Consider the following 26,721-nt stretch of genomic DNA (forward strand, 5'->3'; position numbering starts at 1 on the left):
AGTCAGTCTGGGTAAGCTTGAAATGCAGCACGGGGAGATGGAAAAAATGCAAGAGATGGTGGATTTGTGGTTTGTCTCATGTCCAGGCTGCTGTGATTACGTACCTCATAGAGATGAAAGAAAACATGACACGGGGCGTTGCCGGAGAGTCCACGGGAATGCTTCCCGGAGGGAGCGTAAGCAGCGCACTTGCTCTGCTTTTTCCTTAGGAATAACCTGATCGTCGCTGCTGCTGAAAAAAACACCCAACTACAAAGCCTTTTAAAAACACGGAGCACTGGCTAAAGGGGGAATAAAGCAGCCCGTGTGCTAACGGTGACGGAAGAGGCAGGGCAAAGAGGTTTGCGGTTTAATCCTGCGGGATTACAGGCTGCTCCCTGCGACCCCGTCTCCCATCGGCTCAGATATCCTATAGACGGAGGATGCAGTCACATGATTGTTACCGCTTCCTCCCCATGACATCACTGCTTTTGCAGCCATACCACCCAAGAAAGGATGCTATTAAAAGCTTTGGGACTGAGCTATATGATGCTGCATCACAGGTAAGCAGCATAATTGTTCGTAAAAACTGGTTTGCCAGTTCTGTCGTGCAGCCGCTCTGGAGCTGCAGCGCTGCCGGGCGGAGTTTCTGCCGGGCAGCGGCTTGGATCCCTGCAGGCAGCGGCTTTGCAGGTGCAGGGGCTGCCCGCTGGCCCTGCGCTCTTCTCCCGGCTGACATCAACAGTAGAAAGGCTGCCAGATGGAGCTTGAAAGCTGAAGAAAGCCTTTTGTCCCTGGGTTTTGCCATGGCTCCTTTGGGTGTCTGCAGCTGAGTTCTCTGTGATGCCAGCAGCCACCATCATCCAGCTATGCGGAGGGAGAGCAGCAATGGTGTTTTGCTTGTATTCCCTGCTTTATTTTTTTCCCTTTCTTTCTTGGTGTTTTTAGTTTTTCCTTCTTTTCCCCTCGGATGCCTAAAGGAAGTTGTTGTACATAGAAACATACCTAAGCTTATTAAGGAATGAGGATTACCTTGCTTGGGGGGGGGTTGGTCAACATCTTTTGAGAAAAGAGGCTTTTCCTTTATTATCAGTTTTTGCTGAAAGTATCTAGGCTGGCAGGTGTCCTGCATCGTTTGCTGTAGTGTAAGGTGAGTTTTGCTTGTCATCCCATATAGCATGAAAACAAAATACTTCCCAGAAGGAGCATAGGAGATGACAGGCAGATTTTCACTTGCGCCAAGTGCCACTCACCCAAAAGCTGAAAAATAGGTGGGGTTTTTTTTTTGGTAGTTGGTGGTGGTTTTGTTATTTTTGTTTGGTTTGTTTTGCATATGTGGTGGCTTTGGGTTTTTGGGTTTTTTTTTTTGGGGGGGTGGGTTTATTATTTTGTTGTTTTTTTTTTCCCCTGCTATTGGTATTTACATAAGCAAAGTCCAGAGTCTGTTTTCCTCTCCCAGCGTGGCCATGTGTTCATGCACTCTATACCAACCAATACATGGTGAAAAAATGGTGACTCTTCTGTATTACTCCTTTTTCTGTATTACCTTTTTAAATAGAGGTCAGGTTTTCAAAAATATTTTATCAGTGTTAAAAAAAACCCAACATTTTGATACCAATATTAGGATGCAAAATGAGAATTTAATACAGATGTGCACAAGAAGCTCAATTTTTGAGCTTACACTTCTCAGATAGATGAAATGTAACCTTTTTTTTTTTTTTCTTTTTTAAGGGCTGTGAGAAATAAGTCTGTGCCTCTGCCAGAAAACTGAGAATGACTCAGCTGCAGCTTGATCAGACATAGGGTCAGGTGATTTTTCACTCAGTCTGCAGGAAGTGTTCTTATTCTTGAAAATCCTATTCCTTGTGGAAATAAATTTTTCCCACTATTGGAAAAACCTGGAAATGTAGCAGGCCCAGGGTTTCTGCATGCTCACCCACACACTCAGTAGGGGAGCTTCTGGAGGCACTGTCCCTGGAGGTCTTCAAGAAGAGACTGGATGAGGCACTTAGTGCCATGGTCTAGTTGACTGAATAGGGCTGGGTGCTAGGTTGGACTGGATGATCTTGGAGGACTCTTCCAACCTGGTTGATTCTATGATTCTTTGATTCATGTGCTGAAGTAGACTTTGCATCCTAATGAAAGACAAAGTCTGGTTTCTAGTGACCAGGTATGCAGCAATGTCAGGCTCAGAAAATCATGGGTTGGGAAGTAATTGTCAAAATGAAGTAAAAATTGACATAATTTCTTTGAAACTGAAATGGAAAATGAATTTCAATTTTATTTTTCTTCCACAGAAGCTTGAGTTTTTCCAAGGCTGAGCCTCACAAGTGATAGAAATACAAGCTTGGCCCTGTGTGAGGTGGTAGGCGGTTGCATCTTGATGATCACTGTGGTGGGTTTGTTCTCCTGACTCACTCTGAAGTCAAGGCTATGTCCGTTTTCTCCAGCACTGGCAGTAAATCAGGCTGTGCTCTCGCTCAGCAGGCACATTAAGGCTGGGCTCTTTGCCCACTTTAAGTGTGCATCAGGATTGCCACATGTGGATTTTACAGGCATGATGGATTTGTCCCACTTCCCTGCCCCCCGATCATATTTAAGTGCCTTTTGGAAACACATGCAAGATGGTAGTTCTCCTGGCCTCCTGATCTGAGCCAGGCATCTTGTGTGCAACAAAAGACAAGGTACCAGCCCTAAATGTATTCCAGGACAGCTTAGATATCAGGGACTTAAGTCTTGTTAGAGTTATTTAGTGTAAGAGGAAACATCCTGAGTTGGAGGACTCTTTGCCTGTCAGTACTGGGGTGCTGTGCCTGTCTCCAGCACACAGCTTCATGGATACTCAGCACCTGTGTACACTGAGGTTTGCCTTGTGTGGTACCTTTTCAAAGGTAGTGGCTGATGGCTTTTAAACAAGGACTGGAGGAGGAGAATGGGATAGTGTTGGAGAGGAGCATTTACGCTGAGGTAAATAGGCTCTCCAAATGCCATAACCTCTGTAGTCTGGGAGCTGCTTTGTTGTAAAGTAGGTGTTTGTTCAGCATCAGGGGATAGTGAACAGGATCATGACTGTAGCCCAGTCCTTGTGCAGGGCAAACAAGGAGACTCCCACTCTTGCGTCATTCTCAGTTCAGGGACATCTCGTATGTGTTGCGGGTCACTGTTGTGGCACCTGAGCCTCTCTGAGGTCTGACCAGGTCTTAGTACAACATGGTTCATGACTCTGAAACATCAGCATAGTGCCCCTAGGTCCCAGTCCTTCTCCACTTTGCTTTTGCCTTTGAGCTACATCTTGCAAGGTGTCCAAGGTGTATATGTGTGTGTGTGTGTTGATTCTTTCCATTTAGTGAAATGAGATCAGGCTGTAAAGTAGGAGTCTAATTTGTTTGTGCATGCATACAGACACACTGGGAATTGGGTTTCCTTTACTTTCTTTGTTGCTAGTCCAGCATAACCAAAAAAATCACACGTGATCTTTAATACCAAAAAGGAGAAACTCTGGCAGAGTTGGAGTAGGCTGCTATTCCTAAACCACATTTAACTTACTGCCCTCAAGCGTCATCCCAAGGAAAAGGTTTCTCCACCTTGCAGGTGGGGGAGCTTCTCGATAGTGTGAGCTAACTCGCCTCTGACTGCACCAGCCCATCAGCATGGAATGCAGCAGTAAATCCAGTACCATGTGAACAGGAAAACACTGCCCTCCATCTGTGTGAAAATGACTCACTGCCTCCCCTCACATCGTGAAATTGACATGACAGAACAGATTAATGACTTGCCTACTGCAGGTTTATCAGCTTGATGGCAAGCTGAAGGCTTAAAAAGGATTTCAGTGAGAGGTGCATTTAATACCGTTGAACGCCCCATTTAAGGAAGAAGCTTCTTAGGAATAACTGTTTTCCAGGTTATTTCCCTTCTGGCAGAGCAGCTCTGTTCTCTCTGGATACATTTGCCTTTTTTTGCAGCCTAAGAATTGCTTATCCCCTTTCCCTTTCCCCCACTTACTTCTGAATGAGGAGACAAAGACCCACCACGACACCTACACTAACAACTGTATTTATTAAAGGGACCTCTAAGTCTTGCTGGAAACAGAAAAGTGAGTTTAGCATTTTCATTATGCAGAGCTGATTCTGAGTTATGTGAGTGTGAAAATTCCACTCAGTGCTCGTGAGAAAAGAGCTGGGATATTTTTTTCCCCTTTCTGACATAACTCAGCAGCTGAATTAATTTTGCACAGACTTTCCAAGAAAATTCTGTCAGAGAACCAGAGGCATGATATTTTGTGAAAGGAGAGTTGTCCTGTGAAGGGGTGGGGAGCAGGATTCTGTGGTGAGGTTCACCCCTCAGAGGAAAAGGAGCATGGTGAGCCAGGGGCCTCCCAGGAGAAAAAATGGTGAAGAGAACATTGCTGAAAGGTCAGGAAGCACTGATGGTTGTCAGTTCCTGGGGTGTGCTGATGTGCTCCATGTGCCCCCATGCCTCCCACTACCTGCATCCCCAGCCAGCCCTGTAGTCTTCCCCATGAGGTACCCTGCTCACCCCAAAGCCTGTGTTTTGTTTGAGACGGGGCAGTTGGAGACAACTTTCCACCATTTATCCCAGATGTTCTCTCCTACCTTCCCCTTCTTTCCCAGGCCCTCTCCCCTGGGATCTGGTGCCCTGTGTTTTATGAGCTCTGCTATGGCTTCATGATTTTTTTCCATGGAGGTTAGTTAGGGTAAAGCTGCACATCAGAGCTGCGACCAGATTTAGCTCTCTCTTTAGTGTGTGTCAAAGCAGGAAACTCCTTAATAGGTGTGGGGGGCATAGAGTGAAATGGTGCTGTGATTTTCAGTACTGTTTCTGGCACTGCAGCCTGCCTGTGCTTGTGTGACAGGAGACTGAGGGCTTGCGGTGCCATTCACTCATTATGGAGGCTGCCTGTTTTGTCTGGCAAGGTAGTACAGAAAATCTGTGGTGTAACTGTACTCATCTCTAGGAACTTTCTCCTTTTGCCTTACCCTCTGACAGCTCCTCCTGAGTGTTGACTTTTCCATCTCATTCTGTGGGCAGCCATGACCTCCTAATTGCCTGGATTCAAGGCCTTAAGTGGAGATTGCTCTGAGTCTGTCTCTGTGACTAGATGTAAGTCCCTTGCAATGGGAGGTGGATGCATGCTGGCAGAGCACCCAGCTCTCAAGACAAAATGCCTTTGCTCAGCAGATCACACTGAGCACTTAATGGCCATGAGGCTGGCTGTTGAGAGAATACAGTACTAGGTATGGTCAATACAAATGTTAAGGGCATGGAAAGTGGCATCAGCATAAAGGGGTCTTCTGATGATGGCTGCCTATTAAAACAGTAAGATAGTGCTGTCATTATCTGTGGAACATGAATCCCAGAAGTTTCACAGCCCTCTTGCTCCTTAGTATGTATAATGCCTTCTGTTATGCAGTGCATATATAGGCACAGCATATGGCCAAGCATTAAATTGGCAGTGTGCTTAACTCTGATGGAGTCATGACAGAAACAGAACCGTTTAAAAGCATTGTGCCTGGAGTAGGACCTTCCCTGTTTTGTTAGTAGATGTATGTTGGTACTAAAGCAGAGAAAAGCCCTGTTCTGCTTTTGCATGTCAGCTAGCTCACCACTTTTGGAAGAGATGAAACAGATGATGCTTTAGATACCCTGGAATAATCTCTCCAAACAAATGTGAATGGAGGAAGTTGCAATTGGCTTCTGTTTTTTTTTCTCCCAGACTTTTGCCAGGTTCTTGTCTTCCTTATGCTGCAGCAGGAGATTCAGTGGTATGCTTTGCATGTGGCACTGTCTTCAAGGAAAGCAGCATACACATGACAGTGTGTAGGTCAATGTTCATCTGCTAGAAACATTTGAAGTGTTGAAGTAATTCAGTGACTATAATCTGCTGAAAGTAACCTGAAACTTGTTGGAATTGCATTAAAAAGCATAACTCCTGCCTTGGTGCAATGTATCCAATTAAAACAGAAAACAGGATGAGGAGAGTGTAGCATGGAACTAGCATGTCTAGTAGCAATAGGCCAGGGCCAAGGCTTTTCCTTTGATGACTGTTCAGCTAGTTGTTTCCCATCAACATACTTTTTCACTTTCTTTGAACCATGGGATGTTTCAGCCTGTGCTTGCTGTGTCATACAATCATAGAATCAACCAGGTTGGAAGAGACCTCCAAGATCATCCAGTCAAACCCATCCCCCAGCCCTATCCAGTCAACTAAACCATGGGGTCAAATACTTTTGAGAGCAGATCAGTCTGTCAATGGAATATCTAGAATGTCAATTCACAAATAGAGCCTTGGCTTTTATAATTGCAGATGCTGTAAGAGTGCTATAAAGCTAAGAGGTTGTCAGCATTTCCACTGTAAATGTAATTTATTGGTCTTCCATAAAACCTAGCTCCAAGCTGCAACATATCTTGCAGCTGGTCCCAATCACAAGTTTGCTCACTGTGAGACCTGCATAAAACCCAGGACCTTTAATATGATAATTCTACTGCCTTTTGGTTCTTTGAAGAGTAACAAAATGTAAGTCAATTTAACAGAAGAGACCTGCAAGCCTGTTGGCTTCTCCCAGCCCATCAGGCCACTCACTGGGTTCACACTCTGGCTTTTTTAGGTTGTTGGCACTAATCTCTTCTTTTCTTTCTTTACATAGGAGATTTCAGTGGTTACTCACTTTAAAAAAAATGTCTTGCTTCCTAAAGTTGTCAAGCCTCACAGGCTAATCTTTGGGCTTGCTCTTTTGACCCTTACCTATAGCTGCTCTCATGCTGCATGTCTGATGTTTGTAGGGCAATGTCTCTTTCTTTCTGGCTTCAGAATATTGTGCACCAAGCATGGCTGGCTTGGTGATCAGAGACTGAGCATCAGGTTCACCTGGTCCAAGGATTTTGGGAGATATCTAAATTGTGTGGCAGCCTGGAGAGCCTCTTTTAAGAAGCACAATTGCAAACGTAGCACTCTGAACTCTCTCTGTTTGTGAATTGATCCCTGATGGGACCTTGATCCATCTGCAAGACCATAGTGGTTGACATGGGTCTAAATCCAGGGAGATCTGCTAACTGGAACCCTCTGAGATGAGAATTTCCATAGTTCAGTTAGATTTTGTTTTGTTTGTTTCTTTGATTGAAGCAGAGCATTGACAATGAAGTTCAGTTGTAGATAGATGAAGCTAGTCAGTGAAATGGGAGCTGACTGTTAAGAGCTAAAGAAGGCTCTTTGCTGTATTGCAGGGGATAAAATGCAAGTGTAATTCAGATTTGATAAAGGTAAAGCAATGGGAAAGTGTCTGTAAGAGACCACAGAATGATAGGCTTCAAACAGACTGCTGCCTCTGACGGAGCATAACCTGGTGTCACAGCAGACTGCTCAGTGAAAATGTTGGATGTTAGCCCTCAGAAAAGTTGGTGGATTGCCAGAAATTACTAGGAAAAGAATAGGGGACTAAGCAGGAAGCATTTTTCCTTGCACAAACTGTATTGTGTCAACATCTGGAAAAGTAGTTGAGGGGTCAGCAAGAGTATCTAAGACATAGAACCACAAGGGGATAAAATACATATGTCAAGCAGTTACTCAGCAAGATGCAAAAGCTTTCCAAGTTTCCTAGATGCTCAGGTGTTAGAACTGGCTATGAATTGCATTTATTTCTAATCATAGAATCAACCAGGTTGAAAGAGACCTCCAAGATCATCCAGTCCAACCTAGCACCCAGCCCTGTGTTACCAATCAGCCATGGCACTAAGTGCCTCATGCAGCTTTTTTTTTTAACACCTCCATGGACAGCGACTCCCCCACCTCCCTGGGCAGCCCATTCCAGTGGCAAATCACTCTCTCTGTGAAGAACTTCCTCCTAATATCAAGCCTATACCTCCTTCAGCACAACTTGAGACTGTGTTGCCTTGTTCTGTTGCTGAGTGCCTGGGAGAAGAGACCAAAACCCACTTGGTTGCAGCCTCCCTTCAGGTAGTTGTAGACAGCAATGAGGTCATCCCTGAGCCTCTTCTCCAGGCTAAACAACCCCAGCTCCCTCAGCCTCTCCTCCAGGCCCCTTAGCTTTGTTGCCCTTCTCTGGACACATTCCAGCACCTGAACATCTCTCTTGAATTGAGGAGCCCAGAACTGGGCACAGCACTCAAGGTGTGGCCTGAGCAGTGTTGAGTACAGGGGAAGAATAACCTCCCTTGTCCTGCTGGCCACACTGTTCCTGATGCAGGCCAGGATGCCATTGGCTCTCTTGGCCACCTGGGCACATTGGTGGCTCATGTTCAGCCTACTATCTACCAGTACCCTCAGGTCCTTTTCTGCCTGGCTGCTCTCCAGCCACTCTCCTGCATGTAATGGTATTGCACTGTTTCCTTTTGAATTGATAGTGTTGGACTGATTTGATTAGGTGTGGATTTCTACCTCTGACTTTTCTTAGTAATGAGTAAACATACATTAACATTTCTGGGGGAAGAAAACCCATCTGTCTCATTCTAATGTGTCAAATTGTATCTGAATAGAGTTTACTACCTTCCATCAGGAATGAAAAGAATCTAGATTTTAGTGTCCAGACTCTTGTACAGATTTCTAATGCTGGATGAGATAACTTGTACCATGAATGCATCATCAGAGCAGATTGCTGCAATAGTAAACCTGGCAACAGTTTGTGTTTGGATGATATTAAGTTGATCTTAATCTATGTTAGCCCTATCAATGACCTGCGAAAGTTACCTGTCAAGGAGCTGCAGGCTCTGCAGGCTCAGTTCTATAAAAATTCTGCTGCATATATCTGTCCCCTTTTTTTGGTTGAACATTTTCCTTTTGTTTGTTTGATTTTACTTTGCTGGACTTACCATTTCAGATTACAAACCCTGGGTACTCTCTGGGAGACCTTATTTCCCAGACACCTCTTTTAGGATGGATGGGATTAATCGGTCTTCGGAGCAATGCTTTGTTGAGTGATGTAGAAGTCAACTGTGGTTTTTAGGGTTTGCATAGATGTTGAAGTGGTCTTCAGCAAACTATGTTTTCCAGTGGCAATGTGTAGATTTCAGTAAGTACCAATAGAACAAGGGGACACAGTCTCAAGTTGTGCTGGGGGAGTCTAGGCTGGATGTTAGGAGGAAGTTGTTGGCAGAGAGAGTGATTGGCATTGCAATGGGCTGCCCAGGGAGGTGGTGGAGTCACCATCCCTGGGGGTGTTGAAGAAAAGCCTGGCTGAGGCACTCAGTGCCATGGTCTAGTTGACTGGCTAGGGCTGGGGGATAGGTTGGCCTGGATGATCTTGGAGGTCTCTTCCAACCTGATTTATTCTATATTCTAGGGAATTCTATATTCTAGCACTTTCTGTTCTGTGCTTAGAAACTGGCATGGCTGAGAGAGTTAATGCAGCTTTCATGTATGTTTTATTTTCACTATTAACTCTCTATAGCTACCTAAAAAGAGGTAGTAATGAGGTTAGCATTGGCCTCTTTTCCCAAGTAATTAACAACAAGACAAGAGGAAATGGAGGTGTTTAAGAGGAGGCTGGATGAGGCACTTAGTGCCATGGGTTAGTTAATCAGAAGGGTTAGGTGATAGGTTGGACTCGATGATCTTAGAGGTCTTTTCCAACCTGGTTGATTCTGTGATTTCTCTTCCAACCTGGTTGATTCTGTGATTCTCTTCCAACCTGGTTGATTCTGTGATTCTCTTCTAACCTGGTTGATTCTGTGAGATACCAGCAGGACTCTCTTGGCGTTGTGGTGTGTGGAGGTACTTTGGAAGACTTGGTTCTGAAATTTCTGGCAGAGCTGCATCAGTTTATTGACTTTTTTTTTCCCCCTCTATGTACAGATCCTAATATGGTCAATGCAGGAGACATGAATGGTTCTGGCAACCTGATGGATTTTCTGGATGAGCCTTTCCCAGATGTTGGAACTTACGAAGATTTCCACACAATCGACTGGCTGCGGGAGAAATCGCGCGACACCGACCGCCACAGGAAGGTAAGGGCTCTGGTGCATCCCAGGCCTGGGGTTGCAGCCATCGTGGTGGTGACCAAAACAAGCACTTCTCCAAAACTCGTGCTTCCTACCTTATTGTATGACTGGAGGAGGAGGTCCCAAAAGATGGATGTAGGATGGTGTGAGTGTGTGTGGTAGGTTGTTTTGTGTACGAGTGCGACAGACTGAGATTATCTTACTTTAGTCTTTTTCTAGGGAGAAAGGGCAGTAAAATAATAATGGAGAAGAAAATACAGAAAGGTTGTATTACAAGATGTGCAGAAAAAGATAAGGCATACATGAGTCCCTAACACCTAATAACACTGGATGTTAAGAGGAAATTCTTCCCAGAGAGAGTGATTTGCCATTGGAATGGGCTGCCCAGGGAGGTGGTGGAGGCACCATCCCTGGAGGTGTTCAAGAAAAGCCTGGCTGAGGCACTTAGTGCCATGGTCTGGTTGACTGGCTAGGGCTGGGTGCTAGGTTGGACTGGATGATCTTGGAGGTCTCTTCCAGCCTGGTTGATTCTATGATTCTAATACAGAGACAGGATATGTGGGAATTCTCCCCAAACCTTTCCCCACAAGCAAACTTAAATCATCAAACCCCCAGTGCTCATTTTCTCCCATTCCCCATTGTCTGCCACTAGGCCTAAGCAGGCCAGATTCACTGTGACCCACAGCCTTGAAGGCCTTGGCCTACTACAAGGTATTCCTACATAGTTACCAGACAAGAATCCTTCTGGAGAGCTGAAGGGAGAAGAGAGAATGAACTGACCTTGCTTCTAAAGTGTTTGCAGGATTATGGGGTTGAATGACACAGTTATGATACCCAGGGGAGACCAGTTCATCCCCTGGGATGGATCTTGGTCTCTCTGGTTTTCTTAGAGACTGTATCACAGTATCACCAAGGTTGGAAGAGACCTCACAGATCATCAAGTCCAACCCTTTACCACAGAGCTCAAGGCCAGACCATGGCACCAAGTGCCACGTCCAATCCTGCCTTGAACAGCTCCAGGGACGGCGACTCCACCACCTCCCCGGGCAGCCCATTCCAGTGTCCAATGACTCTCTCAGTGAAGAACTTTCTCCTCCAGCCTAAATTTCCCCTGGCGCAGCCTGAGGCTGTGTCCTCTCGTTCTGGCGCTGGCCACCTGAGAGAAGAGAGCAACCTCCTCCTGGCCACAACCACCCCTCAGGTAGTTGTAGACAGCAATAACGTCACCCCTGAGCCTCCTCTTCTCCAGGCTAACCAATCCCAGCTCCCTCAGCCTCTCCTCGTAGGGCTGTGCTCAAGGCCTCTCCCCAGCCTCGTCGCCCTTCTCTGGACATGCTCAAGCATACTATAGAATAACCTGAAGCCCCTCAAACCGTGACACTGGGTAAATGTGAAAGAGCTTCTGGCAACTTAATCTGCAGGGCATCTCCAAAAGGTTATTTGGATTGTGGAGGGAGAAGAGAAATTACTTAACCACCTAGAAGGTATATACATTTTTTTACCTAAACCCCTGTGTCAGCCTATGTTACAAATGGGGCTAGTTGACATCTGAGTTTGGGGTAAAATGCAATGAGGCCGATTTAAAAGTTATTAAATGATTTATTAATATACACTAAATAATTCCCCCAAACTTAATTCCAACTCTCCACGCAAGTTCTTGGATGCAGTTGGCAGAACTATTGTGCTAGTTTGAAGCAGGGTAGAATGTTTTGGTGAGAAGAACTAGATCATAGGCTGTGAGAGGAAAACAAGGGTGATGTCTACTCCCCTCAGAGTCTTGCTGAAGAAGAAACGAAAACATTAGATAACACTCTTGCCATTTTTGTCACTCTCACTCGGGCTGCTAACTGAGCAACATCTTACTCCCTAACCTCACCTTCCACTCACCTTTGCTTCTTAACCTCTTGGCTGAACCTCTGTTCTTCCTTGGGACTGGGGTAAGGTTGAGAGGGGCAGGGGGAAGGTGCAGGGGTGGTTGAGAGCCCCTCCTGGGGACTCAGGTTTCTGGGAGGGGAGTTGTGTTTCTGTATTACCTTTTACCTTGTCTATTTCTGTCTATCACTGTATATACTGTAACTATCTGCTTGTGTATTGTGCTAGCTGTAAATAAATAGCTTCATTTATATTCCCAGAGCTGGCTGAGTCTACTCTGGGTAATCTCTAAAGTGTGGGGGGGGTGGGGAGCACCCAAACCATCACAGCTATTTTACAGCATGTCTCTATACAATGGAATTGTGAAAGGTTCCAGAACATGTCTTTACTAGAGAGTCTGGCAGCTTCATTCGCCGCTTGTGGGGCTGATTAAAATCCTTTAGCAACTCGAACAAAGAATGGAGAATACTCACTAGTCCTAATGTCCATGGCCCAAAAACATAGGCAGGAAAATATCCAACAGAAGTCCTGTGGTGAATTCTGAGGTGGTTGAGCCAACGGGCAGGTGAGCGAGGGATGAACGCGCAGGCAAGCAAGCCCCTTATTGACCTGTTCACCCCCATTTATAGGGTAATGGCCGAGGCTAAGGGTCTCATTGGCCACACAATCGCCCAATCCCCTCTGGCAATCACCCAAGTAGACCCCAAAATGGCAGAACCCACAGGCTGTTGTCCTCCAAAAACGGGGGGATGCATATGCCTACCACGCCACAGGGGCATGGTCCCCATGAAACCCCTCTCAGGCAAGCAGACTAAACCAGACTGGGTTGCCTGGGTCTCTTTGTCCTGTTTTCCCGCCTCTGGCTGCCATGCAGACAGGCAGGTAAATAAGACAGGACATGCTTAAGCCCATTTTATGTCCTTTAGGACTATTCACCACAGCCTAAATCAGTGACATGTCTCTAAATATGTTTCATTCCAGATTACCAGCAAAAGCAAGGAATCCATATGGGAGTTCATCAAGAGTTTACTGGATGCCTGGTCAGGATGGGTTGTAATGCTTCTGATAGGACTACTGGCAGGTATGTGTATGTCAGTGTTACAGTCCTGCCTGAAACCATCTCCAACCAAGTTTCCTTCGGTGCCATCTGCTTCTCTTTTTGCTGCATTGTTTCTCTGCTGATGTTTCAAGCTATGCTTCCATGCAGTTATAAACACTAACAAAAATACCCACTTGCAAAGTCCCCTGCTGAGGGCTGACCTAGAAAAAATGTTACTCTGCAGCAGAGGGACTTTTCTATTGCTTGTAGAAATACTCATCTGAGTACTTACAGTGGATGGGCTACTTTGGCTTTCTGAATCCTTTATTCACAGAAGTAAATTGTACCGGTAGGATTTCTTTTTCTGTGTGTCTTTAATTTTGCAAGTAGATTATTATGATGTGGGGAAAATATTTGCTGTGGATGCTCAAGGAGGAGCTTTGTAAATTGCTGTATCCACTGGGTTATCTTCTCTGTACATGCATAAGGGAAAATACAGATTCAAACTCAGTTTTGGGTCTGCTCCCAGGCCAGGCAGACATAGAATCATAGAATCAACCAGGTTGGAAGAGACCTCCAAGATCATCCAGTCCAACCTATCCCCCAGCCCTAGCCAGTCAACTAGACTGTGGCACTAAGTGTCTCAGCCAGGCTTTTCTTCAACATCCCCAGGGATGGTGACTCCACCACCTCCCTGGGCAGCCCATTCCAATGCCAATCACTCTCTCTGGCAACAACTTCCTCCTAACATCCAGCCTAGACTTCCCCCGGCACAACTTGAGACTGTGTCCCCTTGTTCTGTTGGTACTTAGTGAAATCTACACATTGCCACTGGAAAACATATTTTGCTGAAGACTACTTCAACATCTATGCAAACCCTAAAAACCACAGTTGACTTCTACATCACTCAACAAAGCATTGCTCCGAAGACCGATTAGTCAGGTTACATGTACTCAGTGTGTAAGGCTCTGTGAACATTAGTGGTTTATTTCCATTCTGTAGAATGAGAAACAGGCTGCATATGCCTGAATTATTTTTCCCCCCTAATTTCAACAAAAATGAAAAGTGGAAAATTACTCCCAGGTCAAATAAACCAGCTCTTGAGCCCACCTGTTGCCCTGTCCCAGCTGTTAGGAGAAAAGAGAGCAGCCCCCCACCCCTGCTTCATGTAATTGCATTCTTAGCCACAAAGCTAAACATTTTGGAAACATAGAATCAAACCATTTTGCATTTTCCACAGCATTTCCCCCACCCCCAGTGCTTTAGTCCTGCTGAAATTAGGCAATTAGGACTGAAATCAGGAACTATATTCTGCTTAAATCCATTACTGTTTTCCTGAAATGGTTTCAACGATTACTTATAAAAGTGATGCTGACTTCTAGTTTCCATTTGTATCTGAGAGAGGGGTTTGGAAAAGTTTATGTGACTCTTCTGGCAGTTGGTGGTTTGCTTTCCAGACACCTTGGACACAGGGGCCAAATGCAGGGCTGCCTTTCTGTGTTCTGCCTGCTCCCAGCGTCCCCGTTCCAGCTGGTGTTGCCTTTGTGAGGACACATCTGCTCAGGGGCTGCTGGGGCAGGTTGTTACTGCTGCTGAGTAAATGCTCTAGGAAAGCAAGGGGGTTTTGTGGGTTTTGTTTCGTGTCTGGACACAGCAAGTTTGCTTGTGTCCGTGTCTGGCGGCCACCGGGTGTCACTGTAGCTCCGTGCAACTGCTGGGGAAAAACTGAAGTCAGGGTTGGTTTGGTACAGGGAGTTTGAAAGATGATTTTATTCCGCATGTTTGGATCGGTAATGAATGCACACATGGAGAGCCTGATTCAGTTAAAGTCACAAGCCGGAATTTGGCATCCCTACTGAAATTGTCCTTCAAAAAGCTTGTGGCTAGTAAGGCTATAGGAAAATGTACGCCTCCTTCTCTTCCCCTACCCTAGCAGTGTGATTTGAGACTGGTAGCTTAGAATGTGTATAGAGACCCTGCATGAAGCCTTCCTTGTCTCAGTGAAGTGGTGCTGGGGCAGGTTGCAGGATCAAGCCCTACATCGTTGATGGCATCTCTGTTTGGCAATCAGTCAGTACTGAACATGTAAGCTTACGAGAGAAGGGCCAGCAGCAAGCTAGCGTGGCTGGTTCTTTACAGACTCCTTATTGCATTGCATTCTTTGGTGCTTTCATGCTTACACTGCAGCTGCTTCTCCAAATCACTTTGGGGTTTTTTTTTGGTTGATATTTTAATTAAATGTGTGTTTTCCTTGCAACTTGATGTCTTTTAATTCCATGGTTTCTTTTTTTCTGCGTTTCTTTTCCCAGGCACATTAGCTGGAGTGATAGATTTAGCTGTGGATTGGATGACAGACCTGAAAGAGGGTGTCTGCCTGTCTGCCTTCTGGTACAGCCACGAGCAGTGCTGCTGGACATCTAATGAAACTACATTCGATGACAGGGACAAATGTCCCCAGTGGCAGAAATGGTCTGAACTTCTTGTAAGCCAGTCTGAGGTAGGGAACACCTGATGAAGCTGGGATCACAGCAGGCCAGGGAATGACCTTTTTCATACTTGCTGATGTTCTCTCTAGAGAGTTTCTCTGAAAGGAAAAAAAAATGAACTGACATGCTGAAAAAAAACCCCAAAACTAAAGCAAACTGAAAAGGACCTTCCATAAGCAATATCTGTTTAACCTGGGAGAGGTCTCATTGTTTTAATGTTGAGTCTGCTGGAAATGGGAAAACTGAGTTCTCTCTTTCTCTTTTTATCTGTATTAACCAAAAAGTATTTCAAAGCACTCATCAATGCAGGGGGACCCAAGCTGCTGTCCATTTAAAAAACTTTAAAAACAGTTTCTGGGACAGAAAAGATGACACCTGACAGATCTAAGAGGAAATTTTCAGGATTGCAAGTGTTGGGTTTTTTTGTGTATTAAAATGCCATGAGTAGTCATGGGAGCTGCATAAGAATGCTTGTTACACCTTTGCAATCAGTTTGCCAATCAGACAGATAAATATTTAGCTAGCACCAGAAGCTGGGGTAGTAATGGGCTGAAGTGGAAAAATTTTCAGGGAAAGAAGATAGGAGGGGACTAGTCCAGGTTGGAAGAGACCTCCAAGGTCATCCAGTCCAACCTATCACCCACCCCTGTCCAGTCAACTAGACCATGGCACTAAGTGCCTCATCCAGGCTTTTTTGGAACACCTCCAGGGATGACGACTCCCCCACCTCCCAGGGCAGCCCATTCCAATGGCAGATCACTCTCTCAAGTACAGTACATAAAATGTATACTTCATTGTTTTATTCTAGATACTTCCTCTCCCCCAAGAAAATGGTAGTAATTTTAAAGAGCACTGTTTCAAAGAAAAGCAGGTGCAAGCTTCACTTTGGAGACAATGAAAAGAAGCCTTTTTATGTTCCTTTTAACAGATGATGCTTCTGTAAAAAAAAAGACACACCTTGTTTTCAATCTAAGCTGTTCAGTATATTGGATAATATTGATCCCTTCACAACTCAAGTCCTTGGGCAGAATTATTGTCTTGAATTCTTTCCACCATTTTTGCAGGTGACTTGAATATGACAAAAGATTTGAATCTGACATAGAGGTGGAATGAATGTGGCTTTGAAGAGAGCTGGCTTAAATATGTAATAAGATTAAAAAAAACCCAATCTGGTAATGCAGTTTGGTCAATAATCACAGGAAAAAAAAAGATACTTCTATGGGATGAGTCATCTGAAGGCAGGCAATTAAAATATGGGTGGTTGGAGAGATTGTTCAGGTCTTCTTCCACTGTGGAGGGAGCCTGGTCTTGCAGAAAGTGTTTGAGGGTACCTTCATTCCCACATTGTTTTGTCATCCATGTTTCCCTCAGGGCCTCTTCAGGTTCATAGTAAAAGCAGCACCGGGTTGAAGTGTCTCTGAATATCTATAGCCCATATTTCCACAGTTCCAATGTACCATGCTGGAACTGGTAGGGTGCTCACTCTTCCTGAATAGTTCCACCATTTCATTGCAGGCAAAAAAAATCTCTCTGCACAGTTGCCAGTCCAGAATGCCAAGCTTCCCTTTGCCAGAGGTTTGCTAGGTTCACACTGAGCTTTGTCAACAGATGATTTGGGTGACTGTATCTCTGTAACAGTGAAGAGCAGTGATGGTGTTCAGTAAGTCCAAGTGCTTGGTGCTGCACTTTGGCTACAACAACCCCATGCAGAGCTACAGGCTGGGGTCGGAGTGGCTGCAGAGCAGTCAAACAGAAAGGGATCTGGGGGTACTGATTGATACCCGCCTGAACATGAGCCAGCAGTGTGCCCAGGTGGCCAAGAGGGCCAATGACATCCTGGCCTGCATCAAGAATGGTGTGGCCAGCAGGAGCAGGGAAGTCATTCTGCCCCTGTACTCTGCACTGGTTAGCCCACACCTTGAGTACTCTGTCCAGTTCTGGGCCCCTCAATTTAAGAGGGACATTGAGATGCTTGAGTGTGTCCAGAGAAAGGCAGTGAGGCTGGGGAGAGGCCTTGAGCACAGCCCTACGAGGAGAGGCTGAGGGAGCTGGGATTGGTTAGCCTGGAGAAGAGGAGGCTCAGGGGTGACCTTATTGCTGTCTACAACTACCTGAGGGGAGGTTGTGGCCAGGAGGAGGTTGCTCTCTTCTCTCAGGTCACCAGCACCAGAACAAGAGGACACAGCCTCAGGCTGTGCCAGGGGAAATTTAGGCTGGAGGTGAGGAGAAAGTTCTTCCCTGAGAGAGTCATTGGACACTGGAATGGGCTGCCCGGGGAGGTGGTGGAGTCGCCATCCCTGGAGCTGTTCAAGGCAGGATTGGACGTGGCACTTGGTGCCATGGTCTGGCCTTGAGCTCTGTGGTAAAGGGTTGGACTTGATGATCTGTGAGGTCTCTTCCAACCTTGGTGATACTGTGATACTGTGTGTGAAATGTTATCCCAGTGTAAAGCTTCTGGGAATGATGTAATTTAAGGAGGAAAAAAAAGGTGGGAAGGGAAAAAAAGAGGAGACTGTTACAATTGTTATGTGAATTGGAAATCCTGTGCATGTGTTTGATGTGCTGTTACTGAGAAAAGCTGGGACGTATAAACTGTCATTGAGAAAGTCTATTGCTTTCACCTGCTACTCAAAATCAGCTAGGTGAGCACTGCAAAACTTTACTGCTTTTTTTTTTGTATTCAAATTTGGCTTCTCCCCACCATCACAGTGGACAAAAAGGTTCATCTTGGCTTAGTTTTAGGCCCTTTCTCAATACAGACCTCTTAATAGACCTCTGAGATCTGTGGGCTTCTGGCTGCCGCAGCCTGATGGATGCAGTAAATATTAATAATGTCACTATTACTGTTACAGAGAAAACCAAACAAAAACGTGACTATGGAAAGCTACTTAGTAGCAAAAGGCTTTCCATATGGCCAAATGTTGATGATTCCTGTAGCTCTGAGGGCCTCTAGGAGGGATAAAACTACACTAAATTTGACTGATCCAGTTTAGAATGCCCCTGCTTGCTGCAGAGGGGGCTGGGGCTAGATGACCTTTGGAGGTCCCTTCCAACCCAGACCATTCTATGTTTCTATAAATCTGAGTTTCTTGATAATTTTACCTTTTTTTTTTTGTGTTGCCTTAGTTTGTGCCTGACATTGTCATCATAGCCCCATAAAGCAGCAGTTCACAGAAGGACTGCTTTGAAGCTCATTTTAGGCCAAAAGTATTTGGAACAGTTTCCCTAAAGGTACTCCAGTCAGGCATGCCTTCTTTTTTTATGCATGGCTGTGATTCCTTCTCATCATAGGCAACTGAGTTTGACATTTTGAGGACCAAGATTTAGCTGAGTTCTTCCTTGTGGTTTTGCTGATTTATGTCTGTGATAAACCCTGTATGTTTGTTCTCACTGAGAATTGTGATGTCTCCTAGGGCAGCTCTTGAAACATGTATTTTAATTCTAGTTCTCCCATAAAATGAGCCCAGAGTCTTGATGGAAAAAAAAAACATGGAAAGCATAATAGTACATCAGGTACATACCAGACTATGTTTTCTAATTAGTGTTTTGTCAGTCAGTTATGTCCTTCATCCCTCTGGCCCTGAGCTCCTTGCAAAGAGCCAGTGAAGAGATTTCTTGATGTGAGAGTTTTGAAACCTGGAATTTACTGGAGGAGTGGATATGTTAAAGCACATCAGATGCCACTCACTTCAGCTAGATGTCTAGCCAGTGTCTGGTGAGCCAGGGTTTCCTGATTTGAAGACCCATCTTAGCCCCAGTTCTAGCCCACCAGAGCTGAGAAGCCCATTTTTGGCACATTGCACGCCTACCCAGGGCAGAGGGAAGGACCTGGTGTCTACTGTGGCTCATGACACTGGGTCCAGCAATTGACTAGGTTCCCAAACCAGGGTTTCTGGATCTCCAGCAATGAAACTGAGACCTTCAGGCGAGGAAGCTCCTCTGTACCTAGAATGCCCTTCTCAGTTTTGCAGGTTTGAATCTGTTAGTCTTGAGGAGACACATTGCTGTAACCTCCACAGGAGGCAGTCTGCAAACCGTGAGGTCGCAAGTCGAGTCAGAGCAGAGCTTTTGGCCTCTGAAGAGAACAAGCACTGGGTGGCATCCCGAGAGATGTGGTTTATTTCAAGATTCTGAGTTTGTGAGGGTTGTCCTCAATGTTTTCCATTTTTTTGTGAACTGTTCTAACACCAGATCCGAAGTATTGCTTGGTCTTGCAAACTAAAATACAAGAGTTTGCTCAGTTCCCCTACTTGCTGCTTTACTACTTCTGCCAAGGTGAGCCCTTCACTTCCACTTGTGGCAAAGGCCTTAGCAGGAACATCTCTGTTGATGAGCTTTTCAGTCTCTGATTCCACTGCATAGGCTTAAAACTTGTAGTGATTCAGGGCTTTAGTAATTGTGTGTAATGAATGAGAAGTGAAGCCATTCGCTATGCTGAATTACTACGGCTTCACTTCCCACAGGTTTTCTTATTGTTATAAGCTGCTGAAGTTGGACCATCAGAATGCCAGATATCTGGAAAATGTAACAATGGAAGTTGTCCTGGGGGATAAGACTGAACTGGCCATATAGACTCTTGTGGCATCCTGCCACAGTGCTGTAGGTGTATGTGCAATTGCAGTAACAAGCTGACACAGGTTTCATATGACTTCTGAGATGTAAAAGAAGAAGAAGGAAAAAGAAACAAACTTAATTTGACTCCAGTGAATTTAGAAGCAAAACTACAGCTTTGGCTCACCACTGTAGGGCCAAATTTTTGTATTGGTGTTGGTCTTCTTTGGAGTTATTCCAGGTTCACACTGACAAGAGAATTTCACCCTGGGGCAACATATTCAGAGTTTTCTCTAGAGGGAGAGTAAATATTGTCATAGCTGTTTGTAATTGAAAGCACTAGGAGAAGACATTCATGAGACTGTCTTCAGCTGTAGCAACAAAGATCCGTGGTTATTACAGACAGATGTCAATCACTGTAAGTGTGAGATTCACCACTGCTTAGTCTCAGGGTATTAGGGGATGCCATTGTGCTGCTCTGCTGATGTGATGGCCAAAGCCAGTTGCTAACTTCAGCAAGAACAAAAGGATCACAACAAATTGCCTGTCTCTCAGGTATATCCATAAAGCTAAGGACACTGTTTTCCTTACTGTCTTTTCAATTGGGCAGAGACTTGGAAACTGAGGCTAGCAAGCATCTGTGGTGTTAAAGGTTGATTCCTTGCAGGCTTGCAAACAGGGAGACTTCTCAGCTCTTTCTTTTTATGACTGGAAACTGGTCTTGGCAAGCTCTGTTGACTGAAGACACAATACAACTGGTTAATGCCTGTTTTCCTCTTTGATTTATCATAATGTTGATATCCAGGCTGCTGTCTTGCAGAGCAAAGGTAGTGGCTCTGATGTTCCTGAGCAGCTGGGATTGCATCTGGTAGGAAGAATTCACTTAGAGGTGAAGGAGTCATACCGATTCGTGCAGTGAGGTTTTTAGTTCTGTAGTGTCGTGGTGGTAGAGGGTATTTTTCAAAGTCTTAAACTCATTTTGATGCCTCTGACTATATTATTTTTTGTCTCTGTAGGTGAGGTTTTTTTAAATTAAGCTAAAAAATATTATGCTTATGAAGGTTTTGAGTTGACCATTGGAGACAGGTTGGAAAGCTTGAAGGCTGCTCCTCACTATGCTTTCACTATGGTGCTGTGCAGTCATTTGTTGCTAATACCAACAGCATTTCTGTTCTATCAGTAAAGCCATTCAGTTTGAAGATATGTCTGATTGACTGTCATATGCTTTTAAAACATCAGGGGAGAAAATGAACTGAGGTGTGTCTGGGTGGGATCTGCCAAGCTGTTGTGCTTTCAAGTGATTTTCAGCCCTATCGTTGTTAGCATCATGTAGAAGGGATGGATTTATTTATGGTTTTATCCTTCCCATTTGTGACCCAAACTGACAAGATGTCATTTGAAAAGATGTAGTAGCCTGCCAGTATCTGAAAGGGGCCCACAGGAAGACTGGGGAGGGACTATTTGCAAGGTCTTGTAATGAGAGGACGAGGGATAATGGGTTTAAACTGGAGGAGGGGAGATTCAAACTAGATATTAGGAAAGGGCTCTTTACAGTGAGTGTAGTGAGACACTGGAACAGGTTGCCCAGGGAGGTTGTGCATGCTCCTTTCCTGGAGGTGTTCAAGGACAGATTGGATGAGGCCTTGAGCAGCCTGTTCTAGTGGGAGGTGTCCCTGCCTGTGGTGGGATTTGGAACTGGATGATCTTTGAGGTCCCTTCCAACCTAAACCATTCTATGATTCTATGAGCATCTGCTTTGAGACCTTTGAATACCAGCATTCACAAAAATATATATTGGGGTCTCATCCCCAGTTACCTGCTGTGGAGTGAACAGAGCAGATTCCTTCATTAGGTGGGGTTTTTTAATCACATATTACTTTTGCCCTTATGGCAGAATTGTTTGATGTTTTTGAAACTTCTTGTTATTGGCTTAGTTTTTCAGTCCTTGAAAGATGCTCTCTTTAAAGTGTTTGAGTCCCTTGCAAACAGACTGTATAGAGTAGGTTAGGTATATATTGGTATGCTGCTTATCTCCATGGGTAACAAAATTGCTGGTGTATATAAAGTTAGGGGTCCTTCCTGAGGAAAACCAGCAGCTAGCAAGTAAATGAAAAGATCATGCTCCATGCCATCATGATCCCTGGTAGAAGTGTAAGATTTGCCAACCTGCATTTGTCTAACAATGTTTGTTACTGTTATTTTTCTAGGGTGCAAGTGCTTACATTCTAAACTATTTTCTATACATTATGTGGGCTCTATGTTTTGCTTTCCTGGCAGTCTCCCTGGTCAGAGTGTTTGCTCCCTATGCCTGTGGCTCTGGAATCCCAGAGGTAAGTTTCTTATTGTGGGTGAATATCCAAATTCCAAACAAATCAAATAGTAATTTGCCACCTTTTCCCGTTTGAGAACTGTACTATGAGAAAGCACAAGAACAAGATGATTGTCTTTCCATTTCATCTACATTAATTCCTTTGTCTAACATGCCATTATAGAGCCCATCTAAATGTTTTTTGTAGTAGAAAATGTCCAAAGGCCACTGTGACAGCTTAATGTACATGCTTCTTCATTGACAGAGCTGAAGTAAAAAATCAGTGTCTCCCAGCCATCACTTTCTGGACTCCTACATGCACGTTAGAGGATTGTACAGAACTTCCCTTGGATTACATTGTTTGGGCCAGTTACAAAACTGGTCATTTTCTAGGACAGGCTTTAAATAAATGGTTCAGGTGTCAATTTCATTCGATTCGGGCCCAATCCTGCTTCTTTCAGCAGCTGTGCTCCAGAGGGGCTCTGTAGCCTATCACCTATCTGGTGATTTCCCATTGTCGGGATCACCATTTGACACAGGTCAGTTACCATTGGCAACAGGGTAATAAGAGACAGGGTGAAAGGCTTCACAGTATCACCAAGGTTGGAAGAGACCTCATAGATCACCAAGTCCAACCCTTTACCACAGAGCTCAAGGCTGGACCATGGCACCAAGTGCCACGTCCAACCTTGCCTTGAACAGCTCCAGGGATGGCGACTCCACCACCTCCCCGGGCAGCCCATTCCAGTGTCCAATGACTCTCTCAGTGAAGAACTTTCTCCTCACCTCAAGCCTAAATTTCCCCTGGTGCAGCCTGAGGCTGTGTCCTCTCGTTCTGGTGCTGGCCACCCGAGAGAAGAGAGCAACCTCCTCCTGGCTACAACCTCCCCTCAGGTAGTTGTAGACAACAATAAGGTCTCCCCTTGATACAAGCAAGTTCCAGTCCATTTATTGCACCCCAAGCATGGGCTTATATACTTTCTATCAGAAGGCTACATAACGGGGTTACAATTTCCCATTGGAATGGGCTGCCCAGGGAGGTGGTGGAGGCACCGTCCCTTGAGGTCTTCAAGCAAAGCCTGGATGAGGCACTCGGTGCCATGGTCTAGTTGACTGGCTAGGGCTGGGTGCTAGGTTGGACTGGATGATCTTGGAGGTCTCTTCCAACCTGGTTGATTCTATGATTCTATACAAATCATGTTAGACTCTAATTGGTTACATATATTTGCATTGGGACTAGTTAGGATTACACACTAATTAGCATAGACATTCTTCATATTCTCTCAACCCCATGTGCATTGTGTCCAGGCAATTCTGTCAGCAGAGACAGGTGAAAACCACAGACTCCAGCCTTACATTTGTTTCTATTTGTTACACCATTCTCTAAGGTCACTCCAACTCTCTATCAGTACTTCTGAACTCATGTGCTCTCACCTGTCCATGGCTTATGTTCCGCTGCGTATATTCCAATAGCTGTTCCACAGTCAGTTCTGTGAAATCACTGCATTTAATATTACTATATCCAACTAAAGTAAGTTGAAAAAAAAAAAGAGAGGACAACAAAGCTAAGGTTTCCTAAGTTACTGAGGATGTGAAGTATCCATCAGTTTGGATCAGTCCATGTTCTGCAAGTTAGAATCATAGAATCATAGAATCAACCAGGTTGGAAGAGACCTCCAAGATCATCCAGTCCAACCTAGCACCCAGCCCTAACCAATCAACTAGACCATGGCACTAAGTGCCTCATCCAGTGTCCTTGTAGGCAATGTCAGCATTATGGTGGCCAATATCTCTGCTTGGTTTTCAGTGTTTTACATGTTGAGCCTCAGCCTGCATTTCAGCTATTAGAGTGAGGAGCTGTGTAATTCAAGCAGCAAAGATGCTCCAAGTCTTTGAAACCAAGACAGTCTTTTATTCAAAGTGCTATAGAACTCCTGGGAGTATTACTTAGGAATCTGACAGAATGAACAGCCCAGATTTTACAAATCTTGGCATACCTATTTTCTTCATCTCTACAAGCACCCAAATGTTTCATAGGCAATTAGGAAAAAAATAAAAACAACCCAGGCACAAATACTTTGAAATATTTAAATAATTTCCATATTTCAAAGTAGTCACATGTGTGTGTTTTCTACAAATTTGATTTATCTGTGTTTAAAAACACAAAAAGTTTTCATAGTTAACTGTAAATCTAATTGCCAAGTGGTAAATCTCTCATGCGAGGTGATACTCAGCTCCAATCCATTCCCAGGGCTGGAGTCCAAACCAAATTCCATCCTGCAGCCTGTGTATCGTGTGTGTGTGTGTTGTGCTCTACTCTAGCCCCTCACATCCAAAATTAAGAGAACATGTGTAGCAATAAAACCTTTTGGACTTTCTCTTCTAGTAACCCTTGCATGCTTTTATAGAATAGCTTTTCTTAATATTCAGAACTGTTTTCTTGCTTTAACTGGCAAAGGTCTGTGGTTGTTTATTTGCTGGTTTAGTAAAGCCAAGTCTACTTTGACTGTAATCCTGTAAGACAAAGAGATATGCAAGAGTCTCATATTTCCATTGATCTCTGCGAGGCTCCCTACCAACACAGGAGACCACCCATAACAACATCAAAAGTGTGGTCTGCTTAACCCCTGCTCAGATATCACTGGGCAAGTTGCCTTACCTATGGTTTCTCTCTCTCCATTACTGTCTCCTTCCAAGTGATCTGCAAGTTTGTAACTCCCGTGGTGTTTTAACTCCATTTTCAAGTTCAGAGTAGACAAGGTTTCTTCAGCTCTGAAATGTGTTCTTCCTGCTTTCCAGATAAAAACCATCTTGAGTGGGTTCATTATTAGGGGCTACCTGGGAAAGTGGACACTTTTAATCAAAACAGTCACCTTGGTTCTGGTGGTATCTTCAGGCCTCAGCCTTGGGAAAGAGGGGCCGTTAGTCCACGTGGCCTGTTGCTGTGGAAACTTCTTCAGCAGCCTCTTCTCAAAGTACAGCAAGAATGAAGGCAAGAGAAGAGAGGTGAGATTGGCTCACATCATCTCTGACTTCCCTGTCTGGATACTCGGTGCTCCAATACACTCACACCTTGTGTGTAAATGTTTGCTTTGTAGGTGCTTTCGGCTGCAGCTGCCGCAGGAGTTTCTGTTGCCTTTGGGGCTCCGATTGGAGGAGTGCTTTTTAGCCTGGAAGAGGTGAGACCTGGCCGCTGACTCACTTCAATAAGTATATTTTCATTTGATACCTTTTTCCCAAGGTTCTTCCTTATTTTTCAAATATTCATGTTCTTATTTTCTTCTGAAGCCCAACTATTTGATTTCTAGTAATAAGAAGTAGCCAGGTGTTACAGTTTAGTTTGAGGAGGAGGAGGAGAAGAGCACTGGGTTTCTGGGAACAAGCCAAATCATTCGTTCTGGAAATGTAGCTTTGTGCCAAGGTTTCTCCAACTTTCAGCTTGCTGCTGCATGGGCCAAGCTGTCAAACATTTGTCATAATCTCTAGCCAACAACTTTGTGTTTAGATTTGTTGACTTTTAGGTGGTTGTTGCTCCCTGTCTGAAATCTGAAAATGCCTTTTCTGATACCTTTGTGAATCTCTTTGGGCTGTGGTGAGGACGAAGGCCCCCTCTAAAGTTAAATAAAGTGCCTAGCAATGGCAATTGAGGTGAACGTCCTCTGTCACACTCAGCAAAGTGTTTACAGCCTCTGTTTTGTTTTAGGTCAGCTACTACTTTCCTCTGAAAACCCTCTGGAGATCATTTTTTGCTGCTCTCGTAGCTGCCTTCACACTGAGGTCCATCAATCCTTTTGGAAACAGCCGTCTGGTCCTGTTCTATGTGGAGTACCACACGCCTTGGTACATGGCTGAGCTCTTCCCCTTCATCCTGCTTGGCGTCTTTGGTGGCCTGTGGGGGACTCTCTTTATCCGGTGCAATATTGCCTGGTGCAGGAGGAGAAAAACTACCAGACTTGGGAAATACCCAGTCCTGGAGGTCATAGTGATAACAGCTATCACTGCCATCATCGCCTACCCCAACCCCTACACCCGACGGAGCACAAGTGAGCTGATCTCAGAGCTCTTCAACGATTGTGGTGCCCTGGAGTCATCACAGCTCTGTGACTACATCAACGACCCAAACATGACCCGACCAGTGGATGACATTCCTGACAGACCTGCTGGCCCTGGAGTCTACACAGCCATGTGGCAGCTCGCCTTGGCTTTGGTGTTTAAAATTGTCATCACCATATTCACGTTCGGCATGAAGGTAAATCAGGGACAGGTTAGAAGGTGATACAAGCACAAGGCACAGATGAGTTGCTGCCAGTAGCTGTGGCCTTCCTAGCTGGAAGGGCTTATGTGTCTCTCACCCACACCCAGCCACACAGGTGTTGTTGAGATGCCTCCTGGTTCACTTCCCTGACAGCACCTTGCTCTGTGGGCCCCTGCTGCAGCAGAGGGATGAGCCCTGCTTCTCCACTCTCCAGTCATCTGCAATTTTATTAAGGGAAAATGAAGTCTGGGTGGCAATT

General features: G+C 44.9%; 1 protein-coding gene across 2 annotated transcripts in view; it reads left to right on the forward strand.

Annotated features, from left to right (window-relative positions):
* Positions 1 to 394: 394 nt before the first annotated feature.
* The window catches only part of CLCN4 (chloride voltage-gated channel 4), a 41,512-nt gene continuing 15,185 nt past the window's right edge, over positions 395 to 26,721 (forward strand). The window contains exons 1-9 of one of the 2 annotated variants that reach the window (XM_064143055.1): positions 395 to 542; positions 1,711 to 1,783; positions 9,806 to 9,957; positions 12,805 to 12,904; positions 15,172 to 15,359; positions 22,107 to 22,229; positions 25,007 to 25,213; positions 25,306 to 25,386; positions 25,911 to 26,456. In XM_064143055.1, the coding sequence (XP_063999125.1) occupies positions 9,814 to 9,957; positions 12,805 to 12,904; positions 15,172 to 15,359; positions 22,107 to 22,229; positions 25,007 to 25,213; positions 25,306 to 25,386; positions 25,911 to 26,456 (1,389 nt within the window). In that variant the 5' untranslated portion in view covers positions 395 to 542; positions 1,711 to 1,783; positions 9,806 to 9,813. The remainder of the gene's footprint in view (positions 543 to 1,710; positions 1,784 to 9,805; positions 9,958 to 12,804; positions 12,905 to 15,171; positions 15,360 to 22,106; positions 22,230 to 25,006; positions 25,214 to 25,305; positions 25,387 to 25,910; positions 26,457 to 26,721) is intronic. The other variant, XM_064143054.1, reaches the window with a different exon arrangement.

The sequence above is a fragment of the Pogoniulus pusillus genome, chromosome 5 (assembly GCF_015220805.1).
Source record: "Pogoniulus pusillus isolate bPogPus1 chromosome 5, bPogPus1.pri, whole genome shotgun sequence".
NCBI lineage: Eukaryota > Metazoa > Chordata > Aves > Piciformes > Lybiidae > Pogoniulus > Pogoniulus pusillus.